This window comes from Eretmochelys imbricata, chromosome 3 (genome assembly GCF_965152235.1).
Source record: "Eretmochelys imbricata isolate rEreImb1 chromosome 3, rEreImb1.hap1, whole genome shotgun sequence".
NCBI lineage: Eukaryota > Metazoa > Chordata > Testudines > Cheloniidae > Eretmochelys > Eretmochelys imbricata.
In genome coordinates, this window is record NC_135574.1 from 114656791 (window position 1) to 114675442 (window position 18652).

The 18652-nt window shown below is 41.4% G+C and overlaps 1 protein-coding gene across 1 annotated transcript in view; it reads left to right on the forward strand.

Moving 5' to 3' along the window:
• AKAP12 (A-kinase anchoring protein 12) overlaps positions 1–10550 on the forward strand; it is a 122888-nt gene extending 112338 nt beyond the window's left edge. The window contains exon 3 of the mRNA XM_077811793.1: positions 4183–10550. Within this exon, the coding sequence (XP_077667919.1) occupies positions 4183–10550 (6368 nt within the window). The remainder of the gene's footprint in view (positions 1–4182) is intronic.
• The last annotated feature ends 8102 nt before the right edge of the window (positions 10551–18652 follow it).

An 18652-nucleotide genomic window follows, 5' to 3' on the forward strand; every position in this document is an offset into this window, starting at 1 on the left:
TCAACAACTTTTTTTTTTTTTTTCCCCTGCTGCAGCAGGATTTTGGAGCTGATGATATAGAAGAGGGGAGAGGGAGTAGGCATTGGGATGATATCTGGGAGGAGCTGGAAGAGGTACATGGTACTGACCATGCATCCAGGGTTTCAAGGCAGTCCGAGCTCTTCTGCTATATCTCCAAGCTTGAGTGATATATGGGACAACCATGAGACTTACCAATTTTCCTCTTGACTCTGACAGTAGTGACAAGAGCCAGAACTACCCTTCCTACCAAGTCCAACAAACTGAAATTTGCTGTAAAGGTGAAATTAAGCTATCTTCCGAATTTGAGTTTAATTTAGTTTTTAAAGTTGAGGAGGTGATTGGAAAAGATAATGTTTTAAAAGTTGGAAAATAAAAGCAAAATGAGGGGGAGGGTGATTACAGCTCTGAAGGGGAGATTGAGGGTAGGAAAAGAGAAACTTTTGAGTTACTTACAGCCCCAGTGGGTGGGAAGGAAAGCGGAGTCACTACTACCTTCCCTGTCTCCGGTTGAAGCACTGGTCTAATTGCATCTCTCATTTTGCTCCTTGGCATGCTTACAGCTTCAAGGTCATATTAAGTCACTCTGAGTAAGAGAAATGCCTGCTTCCTACGTAGGATATCTGCCTTACCCCACTAGGCTGATTTCTCTGCATTCTTTTCTGAAGCATTATTGCTTGAACTTATTCTCCTAGCAAGAAACCAAGTTTGACCCTTCTAAGTAAAGTTGGGAGTGCTCTAATTTATTCTGTCTGGTGATTTTGATGGATTTTGCGGGTCGGGGTGGAATTTTTGCAATTTATGCCAAAATTTTGAAGCTAGCACCATTTTGTGTACGATGTACACTTGTGTCCAACACCTTGAGTAATCATTTAGCCCCGGGCAAAATACTTACTCAAACACCATGGTTCTGTTTTATACCCACTTTACACTAGTATAAATGACTACACAAGGCCCATTTTTTCTAGTTAATCTCCACAAAATAACTTCTGGAAGTTTTGAGTTTCCAGGGGTCAGGAATCTATTCACATAAACTTACCTTCAGAGAACAAGAATTATAGATAAGTAATTTTCTCAGTTGCAGTGGTTAGTTGTGATGTGATAACTCAGCTCACCTTCTCCAGGGTCAGATTTTGTCATTTAGCATTTATATGTCTTTTTTCATTTTATTTCTTTCACATTATTTTAAGAAATTAATGAATATGGGTGTGGAAACAATGGAAGACTACAAGCAGATAAAACCTCCCTCTCAACATACTATGAAGAAAAAGAATGTCATCTGTATAACTACCACTTCTAGTCAGTTAACAGTTTTAGAATTCCAGCTGGAAAAATTCCCAGTAGTCAAATGCTAGAAGCAATGACCTAGGAGTGAGGATTTATTATTATAATTTACCTGTAAATCTTCTCTAAAGGTAAAAAATTTTCTTCATGTCCTGACACTTTCCCTAATCCCATGACAAACTGGCCTCAGTTTGGGTCTCCCTAATAGTAGAGCATTATATTTGAGCCACCAGATTAGCCATGATTTAACACTTACATATTTGACTTAATTAGTATGTTCTTCTAGGATTATGGGTTCATATGGTGGTTTTTATTTTTCTCTTTAGCCTAGTGCTATAATTACTGTAATACACTAAACTGCAGAGATAATATACCAGGTTTTGGATGTTTTTCCCCCCTGTAGTCTAGGGTTGCCAACCGTCCAGGATTGTCCTGTGTGATTGCGTTTCTTCAAAGCAAAATAGCTGCAAGTTGGTATTGTCCGCATTAGGCAACAGCCAGGTCAGCACAAGGTCTTATGGGATTATATGGAATTTAATAACTGTAACTGTCATAAGTCAGTAATTGTGAGTGGAACACAATGCATTCCTGCATTCATTTCTTCTGTGTGCGTTTTGGAGACACTGAGCTTTTCCTGTTACTTACATTCTCTCTTCTCTCCTCCCCTCCACCCCCCAAAAGTTTCATTTTTGTTTTCCTGCTAAGTGCATTTGCCCATTAGGTAGCATTATAATCTTGTGGTCTAAACGTTAGAGTGCATACACTGCATTTAAGTCCACATTTGCTGTATCTCTTGGGTTGTTGCTAACCTACTGGAAATATACTAATAAGGACACAATCGATGGCACATTTTGCCTAAACAACTATAATGTACTATATAAATCAAGAACCCTGGCACTCCACTCAGAAAGACTACAGCGGCTATTAGAATTCTGATTGTACACTATGTAAGGCATAAACTAAACTGTCTCCACCTAGAGGCCAAATGCTCTTAGCAGGAAAGCTTTAATGAGATTTGCCCCTTTTGACGATCCGTAGGAAAGCAGGAAGGGGGGTCAGAGACTGACATGCACGGAAGCAGGTGTCAGCATGTGGTGCAGAAAGGTGCATTGTAAGTAGAAACTAACCTAAAATGATAGATAAAAATCTTATAATTTATATAAAAAAAGTAAGGCTTTAGAAAATCTCTTGTGAAGGGGAAAAAATAAATATCTTTATTCTGTATTTTTATTTAGGGCTAAATTGTGATTTGTTTGTGTGGCAGTGCAGGGGAGTAAGAGGGTGGAAGGCACCACATTCAGTGTGCACTATACCGTACCTGCACAAGGAGGGAGATGGAGTGAGTAGCTTCCTTGGGGCTTGTACTCTTCTGCCCACCCCTCTGCACATGGACCTGAGAGTGGTAGGGAACAGGAAGTTCCTGGGCTATCCTCCACCCAATACTGTAACCAGCACTGCTGCACCAGAGGACATGCATTACATCAAGTGCATAATATAGACCAGATGGAGTGTACTTGTTCTCTTTTTCCTTCCCTCCCCAGACTACTGTATTTTTTAAAATCAGATGTCCTCTGCCTTCACTGGGGCACTGCTCTGTCTAATGCAGGCAAAAAGCCACCAGAGCAGCGCCCAGGGTGCAGCTAAGCAGAGATAAAGCTGCTAGGATCTGAGATTAAAACTGGGTTTTTGCCTTCTCATGCATCATCACCAGCTTTGATTCTGCAAGCCAAACTATACTCTATTTACACCTCTGCAACCTCACTGATTTTATAAGCTGTTGCACTGGTGAGTAGATAAGATCTAGCCGTCAGAACATTTCAATACTGGCGATGTGTGGAAAAGGAAAGAACCCAATTTGATTTTAAGATCTCAGAGTGAGTTTGCAGGATTGGTGCTTTTATTCTTTGCAGGATTGGTGCTTTCATTCTTGATGCTATGTTCTTCTCCGTACTGGGAAAGAGGTTGAGCTTAGAAAAAATTACTAATGTCCTGTGTATCTTCTGAGTAGATTTCAGAGTAACAGCCGTGTTAGTCTGTATTCGCAGAAAGAAAAGGAGTACTTGTGGCACCTTAGAGACTAACGAATTTATTTGAGCATGAGCTTTCGTGAGCTACAGCTCACTTCATCAGATGCATACCGTGGAAACTGCAGCAGACTCTATATATACACAGAGAATATGAAACAATACCTCCTCCCACCCCACTGTCCTGCTGGTAATAGCTTATCTAAAAGCCATTTCCAGCACAAATCCAGGTTTGTGCTGGAAATGGCTTTTAGATAAGCTATTACCAGCAGGACAGTGGGGTGGGAGGAGGTATTGTTTCATATTCTCTGTGTATATATAGAGTCTGCTGCAGTTTCCACGGTATGCATCTGATGAAGTGAGCTGTAGCTCACGAAAGCTCATGCTCAAATAAATTCGTTAGTCTCTAAGGTGCCACAAGTACTCCTTTTCTTTCTTCTGAGTAGAGGCATTTCTGAAGTGAACAGCTGTTATCCACACAAAACCTGAGTACTGAACTTACTTCACTTGCCCAGAAAGAATGAGAGTGAGCCTAGAATGTTCTGAATGAGCCTTCTGTCAAGCAACAAAACCAATCCAGACATGATTTTCTTCACTTACCAATGAGAGGGGAAACTAGGTTTATAATAAGAACTACTGATAAATCCTTAATTAGCAGACCTAAGAGGTGCCACCATAATACTGGAATATATATTTTACAAGATCACATTAAAATGTAAATTCATCTCTGTATTAAAAGTTGAAGTATGTATTATCTTTTGAGCGATTTTAATACATAATTTAGTGAATTAAGATTATCGTAAATCTAATTTGTTTCTATCTGATTTTTCCTTTTTTTATATATATATATATACAGTTGGACAAAGAGAACCTGCGAATGTGATTGTAAAAGAAGAGCTAGCTGAAAACATGGAAGCCATGCCACCAGAATCAACTGATAAGGATGGTGTGGAAGATGGACAGAAAGATGTTCAAGAAGCTAATGAACAGTTGCCACCAGAGGAAGAAAAAGTAGAAGAGCTAGAACAGCCCAGTGAATCTCAGTCTAATGATGTCGGATTTAAAAAAGTCTTTAAATTTGTTGGTTTCAAGTTTACTGTTAAAAAAGATAAGACTGAAAAGTCTGAACCTGTTCAGCTACTGACTGTAAAAAAAGAGGAAGAAGAAGTGGCAGCAAATGGAGCTGGAGATCATAAAGAAGTCAAGATAGAAACAGTGGAGGAAGCAACAGAAAGTGAAGTGACCCACCCTGCAGAAAAAGTTGAAGAACCAAAAAGTGAGGAAAGGAAAGATGAATCTCTTCCTGAAAAGGTAGCAGAAAGCCCAAGTGAGGAAGCTGAAGGAAACAAAGAGGCAGAAGGAAAAAAAGAACCTAGCAAGTCATCAGAGTCTCCAACAAATGGATTAGTTAATGAAACCGCATCACCACTAAGAAAATTCTTTACTCAGGGTTGGGCTGGGTTTAGGAAAAAGACAAGTTTTAGGAAACCTAAAGAGGATGAGCAGCAGGCTCCTGAGAAAGAAAAGGAAGAGCAAGAAAGGGAAGTGGCAGAGATCCCAGTAGAAGCAAGTGAGAAGGAGAAAACTGAGAAAGAAAAGGAAGAGCAAGAAAGGGAAGTGGCAGAGATCCCAGTAGAAGCAAGTGAGAAGGAGAAAACTGAGAAAGAAAAGGAAGAGCAAGAAAGGGAAGTGGCAGAGATCCCAGTAGAAACAAGTTTGAAGGAGGAAGTTGTTATTCCTTCTGAACAGTCACTTCCACAAGAGACCACTGAAAGTGTAAACAAGGAATCTGAACTGTCCTTTGAAGAAAAAGTAGACCTATCTCCTGAAGAAAAACCAAAACCAGTGAAAGAATGTAAAATATCCTTAGAAGAAAAAGTTGAAATACACTTTGAAGAGAAATCTGAACTACCAGCTCCCATGACCATGGAAATATTTGGTGAAAAATTAGAAAAATCTAAAGGCAGATCTAAAGAAGAATATGAACCTGTAGCTCCAAAGACAGCAGAAGTATTTGGTGAAAAAATTGAGAAATCTGAACCAAAAGCTCCACTGGCAACTGAAATCTTTGATGAAAAGTTAGAGACAGAGGAAGAAGTTCATGTTAGTACTACAGAGGAGAAAGAGGTAAAGATAGAACAGATGCCCTCCTCAGCTTCTGAACAATCAGTTGAAGGAGATGGTGAGCTACAAAAAATTCAACCCACTGAGGAACAAATACAAGCCAAAGAAACAGTATGCATAGTAGTAGACGACCACATCAAGCAAACAGAACCAAGCGCTGAAGATGCAGCTGCATGTAAGCCTCTAGACGGCATCACAACTGAGGTTGAACTGTTGTCATCACAAGAAAGAGCCAAAGTGCAAGGCAGCCCCTTAAAGAAACTTTTTACAGGAACTGGCTTAAAGAAGCTTTCTGGAAAGAAACATAAAGGAAAGAGAGAAGAAACTAAGCCAGGGGAACAAGCAGAACAAATTCAACATTTAGCTGATTCCCCAGAAAGTCCAGAAGAACAAAAGGCAGAGAGCTCTGCCTCTTCACCTGAAGAATCAACAGAGCCTCCTTCTGTGGAGAAAGCCATAGATGCAACGCGGGTCACTGAAACTGAAGGAGTAATTTCAGATGTAGAGAGGAAAAGAGAGTGTGTAACTCCTTGGGCATCATTTAAAAAGATGGTGACTCCCAAGAAACGTGTCAGAAGGCCTTCTGAAAGTGACAAAGAAGAAGAAATTGATAAGGCAAAGAGTGCTACCTTGTCTTCTACTGAAAGTGCGGTCTCCGAAAATCAGGAAGAAACTAAAGTAAATGGTGAGGAGCAGAAGCTAGAAAAAAGCATAGAAGAGCCAAAACGAAAGGTTGATACTTCTGTATCATGGGAAGCCTTAATTTGTGTAGGCTCCTCTAAGAAAAGAGCTAGGAAATCGTCCTCTTCTGATGAGGAAGTAGGACAGAGGCTTGCTCAAGAAGGCCAAAAAATAGATGAAGTTGGCCAAAGCAAAGAAACTGCACCAGACATGATCCTAACTAGTTCCCAAGAAAGTGATCAAGGACAAGGAAGTTCCTCACCAGAACAACCTGGGAGTCCATCTGAAGGAGAGGGTGTTTCAACCTGGGAATCATTTAAAAGGCTAGTCACTCCAAGAAGAAAATCCAAAACCAAAATGGAAGAAAGAACTGAAGAATCTGTGTTAGTTTCCAGCATAGAACATTCTACTTCAGATGGTGAACCTGGAAAAGAAGAAACATGGGTTTCATTAAAAAAATTAATACCTGGTCGTCGGAAGAAAAAGTCAGATGGGAAGCCAGAACAAGCTTGTGTTGAGGAAGCTGGAGAAGAGATGACAGAAACCAATGAAGAAGACTCTGATGTTCCAGCTGTTGTTCCTTTATCTGAGTACGAAGCAGCTGAACAAGAGAAAATTGAGGCCCAACAAGCAACACAAGCTGAGGCAATAAGGGTAGAAAGTTTAGATGAAAAGAGAGCTGAAAAATTAGAAGATACCTTAATTATTGAACAATCTAATGAAGGACTGGTTCATGCAGTTACTGTGACTGTTGTAGAGGGAGAGAGAGCAGTTACCAGTATTGAAGAAAGGTCACCATCTTGGATATCTGCTACTGTGACAGAGTCCATTGAACAGGAAAAAGATGATGAAGAACAAACTGAGCAGATATTTGAAACTGAAGTTGTTGTAGAAAAGACAGTGGTGGTTACTAAAACTTTGCCAGAGTTGAGAAAGGATATTAGTGATGATACTATAGTAAGTGAGCTGGAGTTAACCTCAGAAGCATTGACAGCACTGGAAGAGGCAACAGAAGTTTCCTGTGGTGAAGAAGCCACAGAAGTATCCCTTGCAGAGGAGACGACTGAGATGGTTTCTGCTGTGTCACAGTTAACTGAATCCCCAGATACTACAGAAGAAGTTACACCTGTGCAAGAGCTAGAAGGGACTGAGCAAAATTTAGAAGAATTAAATAAACAAACACAGGACATTCTAGAGGAAGTTGTAGAAAGAGTGAAGCTATCAGATGAAGTACAGGTGATTAGTGAAAGAACTGTAACAGTCATTCAGTCAGTGCAGAAAATTGGATCTGAAATGAAAGATGAAGCTAATGAAGTTACAGTCATATGCAAAGAAACTGTGTTGGTTGAACAGTCCTTAAAGAAAGAAGAACCTAAAGAGGCTGACATTCAACATATGGAAAGTGCAGGAAGTGTTCAAGGTAGAAATGAAGCTGATGAAAGTGTTCTACAGGAAGTGTCAGAGATGAGTGAAAAGTGTGCAGTGATGAAGGAACACACAGAAGAAGCTAAAAGTCTGGATAGATTGGCAGATGAAAGTCAGTGGCAAGAAACTGAACAAGCATTTATAGAAAGACATGAAGAAACGTCTGAAGTAGAAAGGATTCTAGAGAAATGTATATTGAAAGAGGAGGAATTTTACGGTGGTGTCACAATAACTACCAATGCAGAACATGAAGTGAAAGCTGAGTATGTTACAGTAGTAAAACAACAAGAAATTTCAACTGAAGGGGCCAAAGTGAATTTAATAGAAATAATTCCAGGTGAAATCACAGATGAAGATGCTCCGGAAGTGGATGGATCTGAAAGTGAAACACATGAAGCAAAGCTTGAGCTGTCCCAGGAATTTAAGCAAGTGGTGGACATGGTGCCTAACTTAGAATCAAAATGCATGAAAGTAACTGTAACAGAAGCCCCTTTGCAGAGTGAGGCAGAAGATGCCATGCTCACTTTGGAATCAAAACATTCAGAAGCAACTGCAGCTCAGTCCCCCATACCAAGTGAGGGGACTGACATCCCAGTGCAGAGTGAAAGGGAACATGCCAGGGAGGCCTTAGAACCAAGAAGCACAGAAGCACTTGTAGATGAGGCCCCTGTGCAGAGTGGGGTAACTGAGGCTCCTGTGAAGAAAGAGGTGCAAGATGCTGTGCTTATCTTAGAATCAGAATGCACTGAAGCAGTTGCAGCTGAAGCTCCAGTGCAGAGTGATGTGACTGAGGCTTCTGTGCAAAGTGAGGGGCAAGATGCTATGCTTAGCTTGGAATCAAAGGGCACTGAGGCCACTGTACAGAGGGAGGTGACTGAGGCCACCATGCAGAGTGAGGTGGAAGGAATTGCTACTGAGGGGGTGATGCAGAGTGAGGTAACTGAGGCTCCTGTGAAGAAAGAGATGGAAGATGCTGTGCTTATCTTAGAATCAGAATGCACTGAAACAGTTTCATCTGAGGCTCCAATGCAGAGGGATGTGACTGAGGCCGCTGTGCAGAGTGGGGTGGAAGATGCCGTGCATATTGTAGAAAAAGAATGCACAGAAGCACTGGCAAGTGAGGTGCAAGATGCCGTGCTTCTCTTGGAATCAGAATGCACAGAAACAATTGCTGCTGAGGCCACTGTGCAGAGTGAGGTAACTGAGGAGGCCACAGTGCAGAATGAGGTGGAAGAAATTGCCCCTGCGGCCACAGTGCAGAACGAGGTGCACGATTCCATGCTTACCTTAGAATCAAAATGCACAGAAATCACTGCTCTAGAGACCACCATGAAGAGCGAGGGAACTGAGATTCCTATGCAGAGTGAGATGGAAGATGCCCTGCTTTCCTTAGAATCAAAATGCACAGACGCAATTGTAACTGGGGCTGCCGTGCAGAGTGGGGTAACTGAGGCACCTGTGAAGAGAGAGGTAGAAGATGCTGCGCTTACCTTAGAATCAGAACACACTGAAGCAGTTGCAGCTGAGGCTCCCATGCAGAATGATGTAGAAGATTCCCCATCTAAATTAGAATCAGAATACCCGGGGGCAGTTGTAAATGGGGCCCCTCTACAGAGTCCTAAAGAACTGCCTGTATATGGAAAGGGAGATAAAGAGGAGCCCATGGAAGCAAAACAAATACTTCTGCTGCCTGCTACAAGTTCAAATGACAGTCAGCGAGAGGAAACCAAGTTTGAGCTAATGATGGAAGTTGAAAAAGATTTGTTTGAATCTGGAAAATTGGAACTTGCAAGTGGGGATAAACTTTATTTGACTCCAGTGCAGCAAGAGATTTTAGCTGTGCAGCTGGAAGATACTGGCTCACCCATTCCTAGTGTTGAAAGCTCGGAGGCTCAGAAAGCATCTGTGCCTGTAACAGCTGCAGCAATTGAAGAACAAATCATTGCAGAAACTGTAACATCTATGGAAAGCTCAGCTGAAGCTTTGAAGCCTTTAGCAGCAGTGCCTGAAAAACTGTTTTCTGATCTAGTCCAAGATATTACCATTGCTCATTCAGGATTTGAGGCTGCGGGCAGTAGGGGTGAAGAAACTGCAACAATGTCAGTATCAGAGATGACCGCTGCAATCGTGAATGGAATGACTGAGGCAGCAACAAGCTGTACACAACCTGATTTGGTCAAAAAAGATTACGTGGATGATGCAACACAGTCAGAGTGTAGGGAAGAAGCTGAGAAAAAAATAGTTTCTCAAGATAAAAAAAGCCCATCTCTAACCCACGTAGAATTCGAAAAAGATATTGTTCAGTCTGTCACTATAGAATCTCAGAGTACAAAAATTGTATTAAAGATCATTCAGACTGCTGTTGACAAACTTGAGAGAACAGAAGAGCCAGCTGCTGTGTGCATGGCATCTGAATCACAGCAGCAGATTGAATCAGCAGATGAAAGTCAAAAAGGTATAAATATATCTGAAGTTCAGGAAAGTGTACAGGCTCATCAGCAGCTTCTTGTAAAAGGTGAAAAGACAATAGAGGGTAAAGAACAAGAGTTCCAGCAACCAAGTACAGTCAAACATACTATTTTAACACAGTCTGCAGAGAAACAAGCTACTCTAGAACAAACTGAAGATGTGCCATTAATTTCTGATTTGTCAAAAGAAGGAGAAATTCAGGATTCAGGAAAGATTGTAGCTGTCCCTGAAGGTGTTTCAAGTGAAAGTTTAGGGGCTCAAAAATCAGCGATAGATATGAGTGTTTCAGAAGACTTATCCAAAGAGACAAGAACAGACCAACCAAAGCTAAAGGAAAAAGAAGCTGGGCAGACTGCGGCCACCCAAGAGAAATATATGATTCAGCAAACACATATAGAAAGGAAGGAAGACAAACATAGCCAACCAGTGGAAGACATGAAGAGACACACAGAGGAAGATGTAAATAATCAAGAATATGCATCTTGTGGGAGTCCACAATCAAAGTCAGAGCTCACCAAATCTTGAGACCCAATGTAAGTAGCATTTTCATTACTTATTTTTGGTAGAATTATTCAGAATCTTTTCATTTTTTCATAGTTACTGATTTGATACTGTGTAGTGCCTTGTGTAGTGCCTTTTGCAAACGTCGAAGACCTCCTCAGGATTGCAAACCAGGGACCAGATTTTCAAATTATTTTGCCTAACTTGAGACACCTAGACCCATATTGGTTGAAACTATAGTAAAGAACAGAATTACCAGACACACAGATGAACACAATCTGTTGGGGAAGAGTCAACACCCCTTTTGTAAAGGGAAATCATGTCTCACCAATCTTTATTAGAATTCTTTGGACAAGGGTGATCCAGTGGATACAGTGTACTTGGACTCTCAGAAAGCCTTTGACACGGTGTCACAGGGCGGCACAAGTTTTCTTCCCCTTGTCCCTGCGCTCTGTGCTTGGGCTGGCAAAAGAAAGGGTCTCGGACGCCTCTTGCAGGTGCTTCACCCGTGTTTTTATTTACAGGGGCTGTACAGTCCCAATTTCCCCCAACACCGGTCCCCGCTCCGACCCCTCACTGGGTCCCTTGGCCTTTGAGGCTTGTGTCAGCCAGCAGAGACAGAGCCTCAACCCTCCTATCCTGCCTGGCTAGCCTACCCCCTTGAGCTCTTCCCTGGGTTTATATTTCTTCCCAGTCAGCAGCCCAGCGGGTTCCACTTGTCTCAGCAGATTACACTGAGCCCGCCCTCATTAGGACCTGCAGCTGGGCTCCCGGCTAAGGGACTTGGCCCACGTACCCGGCCACCCTACAGGGAAGCAGGGGGAAGCTGGCTCTTTAGCAGGGCATCCAAAGGTTTTATACCACTGCCCTGCAATACACGCTCTCTCACCAAAGGCTCTTAAGCAGAGTAAGCAGTCATGGCATAAGAGGGAAGGATCTCATGGATCAGTAACCGGTTAAAAGAAAACAAAGGGTAGAAATAAATGGTCAGTTTTCAGAATGGAGGGATCTATACTGGATCCAGTGCTGTTCAACATATAAATGATCTGGGAAAAGGGATGAACAATGAGGTGGCAAAATTTGCAGAAGGTACAAAATTACTCAAGATAGTTAAATCCAAAGCAGACTGTAAAGAGTTACAAAGGGATCTCACAAAACTGGACAACCAATTGGCAGATGAAATTTAATGTTGATAAATGCAAAGTAATGCATATTGAAAAACAATCCCAACTATACCTACAAAATGATGGGATCTAAATCAGGGATCTAAATCAGTGCTAACTCAAGAAAGAGATCTTGGAGTCATTGTGGATAGTTCTCTGAAAACATCCACTCAGTGGGGCAGTGGCAGTGAAAAAAGCTAACCGAATGTTAGGAATCATTAGGAAAGGGATAGCTAATAAAGACACACAATATCATTGTGTCATTATATATTTCCATGGTACGCCCACACCTTGAATACTGTGGGTAGTTCTGGTCACCACATCTCAAAAAAGTTTATTAGAATTTTAAAAGGTATAGAGAAGGGCAACAAAAATGATGAAAGGTATGGAACAGCTTCTGTATACAGAGAGATTAAAAAGACTGGGTCTTTTCAGTTTGGAAAAGAGATGACTAAGGGGGATATAATAGAGGTCTATACAATCGTGAATGATGTGGACGTGAATAAGGAAGCGGTATTTACTCCTTAATAATAATTAAAAAAACCAACCAGGGTCACCCAATGAAATTAATAGGCAGCAGGTTTAAAACAAAAGGAAGTACTTCTTCACACAATGGACAGTCAACCTGTGGAACTCATTTCCAGGTGATGTTATGAAGGGCAAAACTATAATGGGGTTCCAAAAAGAAGTAGATTAGTTCATGGAGGATAGGTCCATCAATGGCTATTAGCCAAGATGGTCGGGGCAACCACATGGTCTGGGTGTCCCTTGTCTCGGATTGCCAGAAGCTGGGCGTGAACAACAGGGGATGGATTACTCATTGCTTGCCTGTTCTATTCATTCCCTCTGGGGAACCTGGCATTAGCCATTGTCAGAAGACAGGCAACTGGGCCAGCTGGAGCATCGGTCTGACACAGTATGGCCATTATGTTCCTATCTAGAAATGTAAATAAGGAGCCTTATTTTTCAAGGTTGTTGAGTAATCATGGGTTCCACTGTCAACAAGAGAACCTGCACCTCTGAAAATGAGGCCACTTTTATTCAGCAGAAGCAACAAATCTTTTTGGATGAGATGTAAAGCAGAGGTCTTGAACAGCTGTACTAGTCAACTTCCTGGGTAATTATTCTCCACTTGCCTACTGTATTATCCTTCACCTGCTGTCCCCCATCAGTGCCAACTGAAGCTGTGCACACTCAACACCTTGGAAAATCAGAACGCTTTTATTCAGGTGCAGCACAGCACTGTTTCTCTTCTAAACGCAGTGAGAGAGCTATTCCTCCTCTTTCTGCCTTGGGGGAGCCGTGCTCTCATACTTGGGTAGTACAGTGAGAGTTTGCTCCACTTCTTGTTTCAGTCTTCGCTCATCAGTGAATAGGGGGGAATTCCAATAATAATCCTGGAGGTAATATGGGACATGCAGCTATATTACTGTCACCTTACAAGCTAAGCAAGTTGATCCGTATCTAGTCAGTAGTTGGATGGGAGACTTCCAAGGAAAACCCAGTTGCTGCAGACAATGCTGATAATTCAGTAGTGGCTGTCTTTCCTCTGGCTCAGGACTAAACTGTTGATATTGAATGAGACAGAAAACAGAAGTTCTAAGCGTTTCTATTGCCATTGTCATTTTGCCTCTGAAAATTAGAGGCCAAATCATCAACTGTAAATCAGTGTAAATCAGTGTTAAGCTGTCCTAATTTATGTTAGGATGTGAACTGAGATTTCCAGAAGAATGTAACCAGGGAACTGGCTAATTTCCAAGCTTAAGAGGTAGCCACTTGAGTGTTGGACACCTGGGAGGAGGGCCGGTTTCTAGCCACTGGAAGATGGGTCTGCTTTCAGGACTCTTGAAAGGAAAAACTCACACCTACTCATCCTTTGCTGAGAGTTTCCTCCTTCTCAGCTTATGTTCCTAATGTGACCCTGCTTACCTTGCTACTGGTACCCAGCCGCCCGGTTTGGCTGGAAAGCAGCGGCGCAAAAACCAGTACAAACTGTGAAGCAAACTGGGATAATGAGGCTGTGATGCCACCACCTTCCTGTTGTATTAGAGTTCTGTGGAAGTGAGAAAAGTATTCTCTTCAGAGCAAGAACTCCGAGTGACGTGGGGATTCTTTTGGGAAATGAAAACAAGGGATGAAGTACTGAAAAAGAATCCCTTCAGTGTAGGAAAAACTCTAAAAGCTCTACAAACACAGTAGGGAAATACAGCCACCTCTTATATAAAACTCCAGTCAGTGCTGGATAATTATGAGCCACCTGATAATAACAAATCAGTGCAGCCATGTCATTTAAGCTTCTGCGATGTGAGAGTTAAAAATAATTAACATGTCAAAATAGCTTTCAGAATTTAAACAGTATCTTTAACTAGAATAATCCAGCTATACAGACTTGTGTGTTGACTTGCCTTTGATAGCTCAGTGGTTTGAGCATTGGCCTGCTAAACCCAGGGTTGTGAGTTCAATTCTTGAGGGGGCCATGTAGGGATCTGGGGCAAAAATTGGGATTGGTGCTGCTTTGAGCAGGGGGTTGGACTACATGACCTCCTGAGGTCCCTTCCAACCCTGATATTCTATGATTCTAAGAACTGAAACAAACTGGAGAAGGTGAAAGTTCAAGTTGAGCTGTTTATGCCCAGAAAATTTGCATGGATTCTACAATGGGTTAGCTCATGGTTAAGCATTTGAGTTTCCAGGGTAATTTGGAAGGGGGCCCTGTCTTCCCCAAATATGAAGTTAGTTGGACAAAGAGTTACTGAATTATGGTATCTTAAATTGTGTTCATCACTTTTTGCCATTTTCATAAAAAACCATGGAACAGAAGAGAGAGAGAGTTTAACTGATTTTTCAGGTCTCCTATTTCTGATGTAGAGTACAAGACAAAGTTTTGGTGGCTACATTCCAATTTTAAGTCTTCAGATTTAAATTAGTAATGTCAGAATGATACCTCAATCCAGAAGAGGTTACAATAGGCTGTCAAATGACCGCAGGAGTCTAAGGTCACTTATAATCCAATCACTAGGGTAACTTGAATGTAGAAAAGAGAATGTTTACCAGTACTGAGGTTAATCAGACACACGCTGTTGAAAACAATGAAAATGAAATGAAAATGTAGTGATCATCACCCTTGAAAATTCTTCTAACACTTTTTTTTTGCCAGATTTTAGATTTAGAACATCTGTTTAGGGTGTGCCTCCATGTTCTGCTGCTCCCTCATGTCTCCTGCTACCCTCCCCCTGGATTTCCTTAGGTGCACCATTTCTATGAATCTTAGGAGTTCTGCAGGAGGGGTGTGTGAGTGTGCATGTAATGAGGGTTTTGTGTTGTGTTGTGAGTGGGCTGACCAGGGTGTGGAGCTAAAGGAGGGCTGTTAAGAAGATGGTACAAATGTGGTCAGTGGGGTGTCGGGAGTGTTCACTGGAGAAAATGGGGCAACTGAGAGAATAGTGAAGAAGGTTTTGTGGAGGCAGCAGAATGGGGGGGCATGCAACAAGGGTAGAATGGGGGTCTACGAGGCTTGTCACTGTATTCCTATATCTCCCCCTCAATCTAAAGGCTCTCAGGGCTTTTAAAAGATGAGCCTGGGAGCTTAAATTCCTAACTCTGTTAGTGGGTAAAAATCATGTACTGAAGAGAGACACTGGATTTATGGCTTTTTACCTATCTGTAACCCACTAACCTCCTCTTTTTGTCCTATGACTGCAGAGGTTAATGGGCCACTCTACCTTGAATGGTCTCTTACACTATGTGCTAACTACTTATGCTAAACAATCTGTTCCAGCTTGCATTTGGCTCTGTTGCTCAGTACCTTTCACAGACCTGAAGATGAGCTCTTTGTAAGTTCGAAAGCTTGTCTCTCTCTCATCAACAGAAGTTGGTCCAATAAAAGATATTACCTCACCCACCTTGTCTCTTTAAAATGGTTAAGGGAGCCCAACTCCTGTGCACTTCCTAAGGCCCCCCAGGAGTCCGGGCACCCTTCATTTTGGGCTTTGGGAGATGCACAGGAAGGGCAAAGGGAAAACTCCCATGCTGTGTTGCCCTATAATCCTTTTGCTTTCTCCATCTGGCTCCCCGTTCCAGCACATCCTAAGATGTTGCTCAGTACAGCCTTGTTCCAGCAGAAAGGTCTGACTTTTGATTCAGTGGAATCCCACTTAAACAATTGCCTGGTATAACAATTATCATTATTCCAAGATAATGATTTAGGGCAGTTGTTCTCAAACTTTTGGACTGGTGACCCCTTTCACACACCAAGCCTCTAAGTGCGATTCCCCCCTCCCCCCCCCATACATTTAAAACACTTTTTAAAAATATTTAACACTATTATAAATGCTGGAGGCGAAGCGGGATTTGGGGGTGGAGGCTGACAGCTCACAACCCCTCATGTGAGGAGGTGAAATTTTTCTAGGTGTTCGGATTTTCGAGTGAATTCTCTTTAAGGGGAGGTAATGGTCACAGGTCATCCTCACCCTTACCGTCAGTTGTGTTTAGCTCAGCATTTTCTTTTTAAACTGGAGGATGTTAACTGGGTTGATGAGGTCTCTCTTCAATACCACTCCTGAAAAACAGCCTCACCACTTAAGGAAATTCTGAGGGAGAGCAGAAATTACTTGAAAGAGAAATTTGTGATTGATAAGGCTTTGTTAATATATTTGTTTTTTTATTTCAGCCATTCTGTTAAATGTGTGTGTTACATTTGGAGAGACCAGAATGTGAAGAAGGAAAGAGCAGAAAGTGGAACCTGCTGATTGGTCTGTAGACCAATGTTTCTGAATTGTGAGATTAGACCATCAATAGCTGATGTCATTCCTTGAGAGCAGCTGACAATCCTGAGGCAATATCAGGAGCTTTAGCCACCCTCTACTCTTGGATGTTAACACTTCCTCTTTTCAAGACTTCTGTATTTTTGTTTGATGAAATGATTGAAAAAAAGTGATGTCTTTGATTTAAATGATTTCCATAGCCTATTGGCAATGCCCAGTTTCTATTGTTCCAGATTTCCCCCTTCTAACATGCTTCCAAAACTGGAGTGTAATTCTTGGTGTATTTATATGTATATCATAAACCCAGTTCTGATTTTAATGTATATTTTCTCTATCTTACGTTAAAAATACAAAATGATATACATTTGCATCACTATATGAGACTAAGTGCATGTGACCATGGTGAAGCACTGTGTGTGAGCTACAGCTGGCCACAAATGATCTTCATGAAATTTAGGCAGGTTTTCCATGCAGTGGAAGGGTGTAAGAACTGATATTTAAGGCATTATTCTAGTTGTTGTTACTGCTTCCATAAAAGAACATTCATGATCGAAAGGTACAATTACTATTTGGAAACCTACTGATGGAAATTATTAGGCAGAAGTTAATTTTGCATCACTTCCTCTATAGGAAGTGCACTATAATTTTATTGAAAACATTTAAAGTTCACTTTATTGCAATTTGATTTTTCTGACAGCACCTGGTGGAAGCTGGAAGTCCTTAAGAGTTACACATTTATCCATTTCAAATTGTTGAGCAACCTTGAAATGGCGATTTCAAGAAATTATTGTGCTTAAATCTCTGAGACAAAGTATTTCAGCTTTATGAAGAAAAGGATTAACTGTTCTTATTTTTGCATTCTAATGTTACCCCTTGTCTCCTGGACCACACAAGTGCCATGAAATGAGACATGTTCTTTTTAAAAAAATATTTTGATAGATACTGGATTATGTCCGCTCCATATTTATGCCCACTTCTTTCAGAACAGTGTGTTTCATTATGCTCATGTACATTTGGCAGATTGTGATTTCTGAAAATGATTTAAATAAAATCTTTGCTTATACTTAGCTCTGTTGGTTTTAATTAAGACTTGGCAAACCTGGAACAAAATATTTCCCAATTTTGTCAGGTATAAAGTTACAAGTATAGATCAGTGCATTCGTAAAACTGGGCAGGCTTGAAATATTAAATAACTGGTAACTGAACAATTATTAAATGTCTAAAGTATTCTGTAATCGACCTTCTAGGCACAGAACAAGCACGGTGGGTCGTCAGTAGTTTTAGATCTGGTTTCTAAAATAAATGTTATACGTTGCACTTTGTGAACTTCACACCATTCTGGTTGAGCAAGATGTTGACCAATAACTTCATTATCCTATCTGTATAGTAATTTATTTTAAAATGAACTGTTTCTATCAGTGTACCAAATGTTCTTGTTATGGCAGGTGCCTCCCACTGTCTGGGGCTGCACAGTGTGCAAGCAAAGAAATGTGATGGATTACACTGTTGTGATTGCACCATCTGGTGGTGGTTTTCTGCAACTTGCAGCTTGTTACTCAGAAAAAGTATGTTAGTCGACTAATTCACCTCTGGCAAGCAGATATGGGTTTCTCCTGAAATGTGTATAAAACAACACATCTTGCACAGCATCTGCTAACAAAATATGGCCATGTCTACACTTGCAAGCTTACAATGGCACAGCTGTACCAATACAGCTGTGCTGCTATAAGATTGCTCGTGTAGCCGCATTGGGCCTATGAGGGAGAGCTCTCCCGTTGATCTAAAACCAGCTCAACGAGTGGCAGTAGCTATGTCGGCGGGACATAGTGCTGTGTACCCAAGCGTTTATGCTGGCAAAACTTCTGTTGCTCAGGGGTCTGGGTTTTTTTCACACCCCTGAGCGTCAAAAGTTTTGCCGACGTAAGTGCCAGGGTAGACATGGCCTTAGTCTTGAGCCGAAAAGTGACCAGATCCTTGTGCTGTAATTGCTAAATGAGAATTCCAAATATCAGGTGGTTGGTTTATGCCAAGTACAGTGGGACTATGCTCAAAGGATTTCATGACAACGTATTGGAGCAGGGAGCTATTGGTCATCAGGAGTTAGTAACACAGAAAGTAATTTCTGCAGAAATATCTAGTTATGTGAAATGTTTATAGCTATCTTCTGGACATTTTAGGGTACATGAGAAAATGGAGGGTT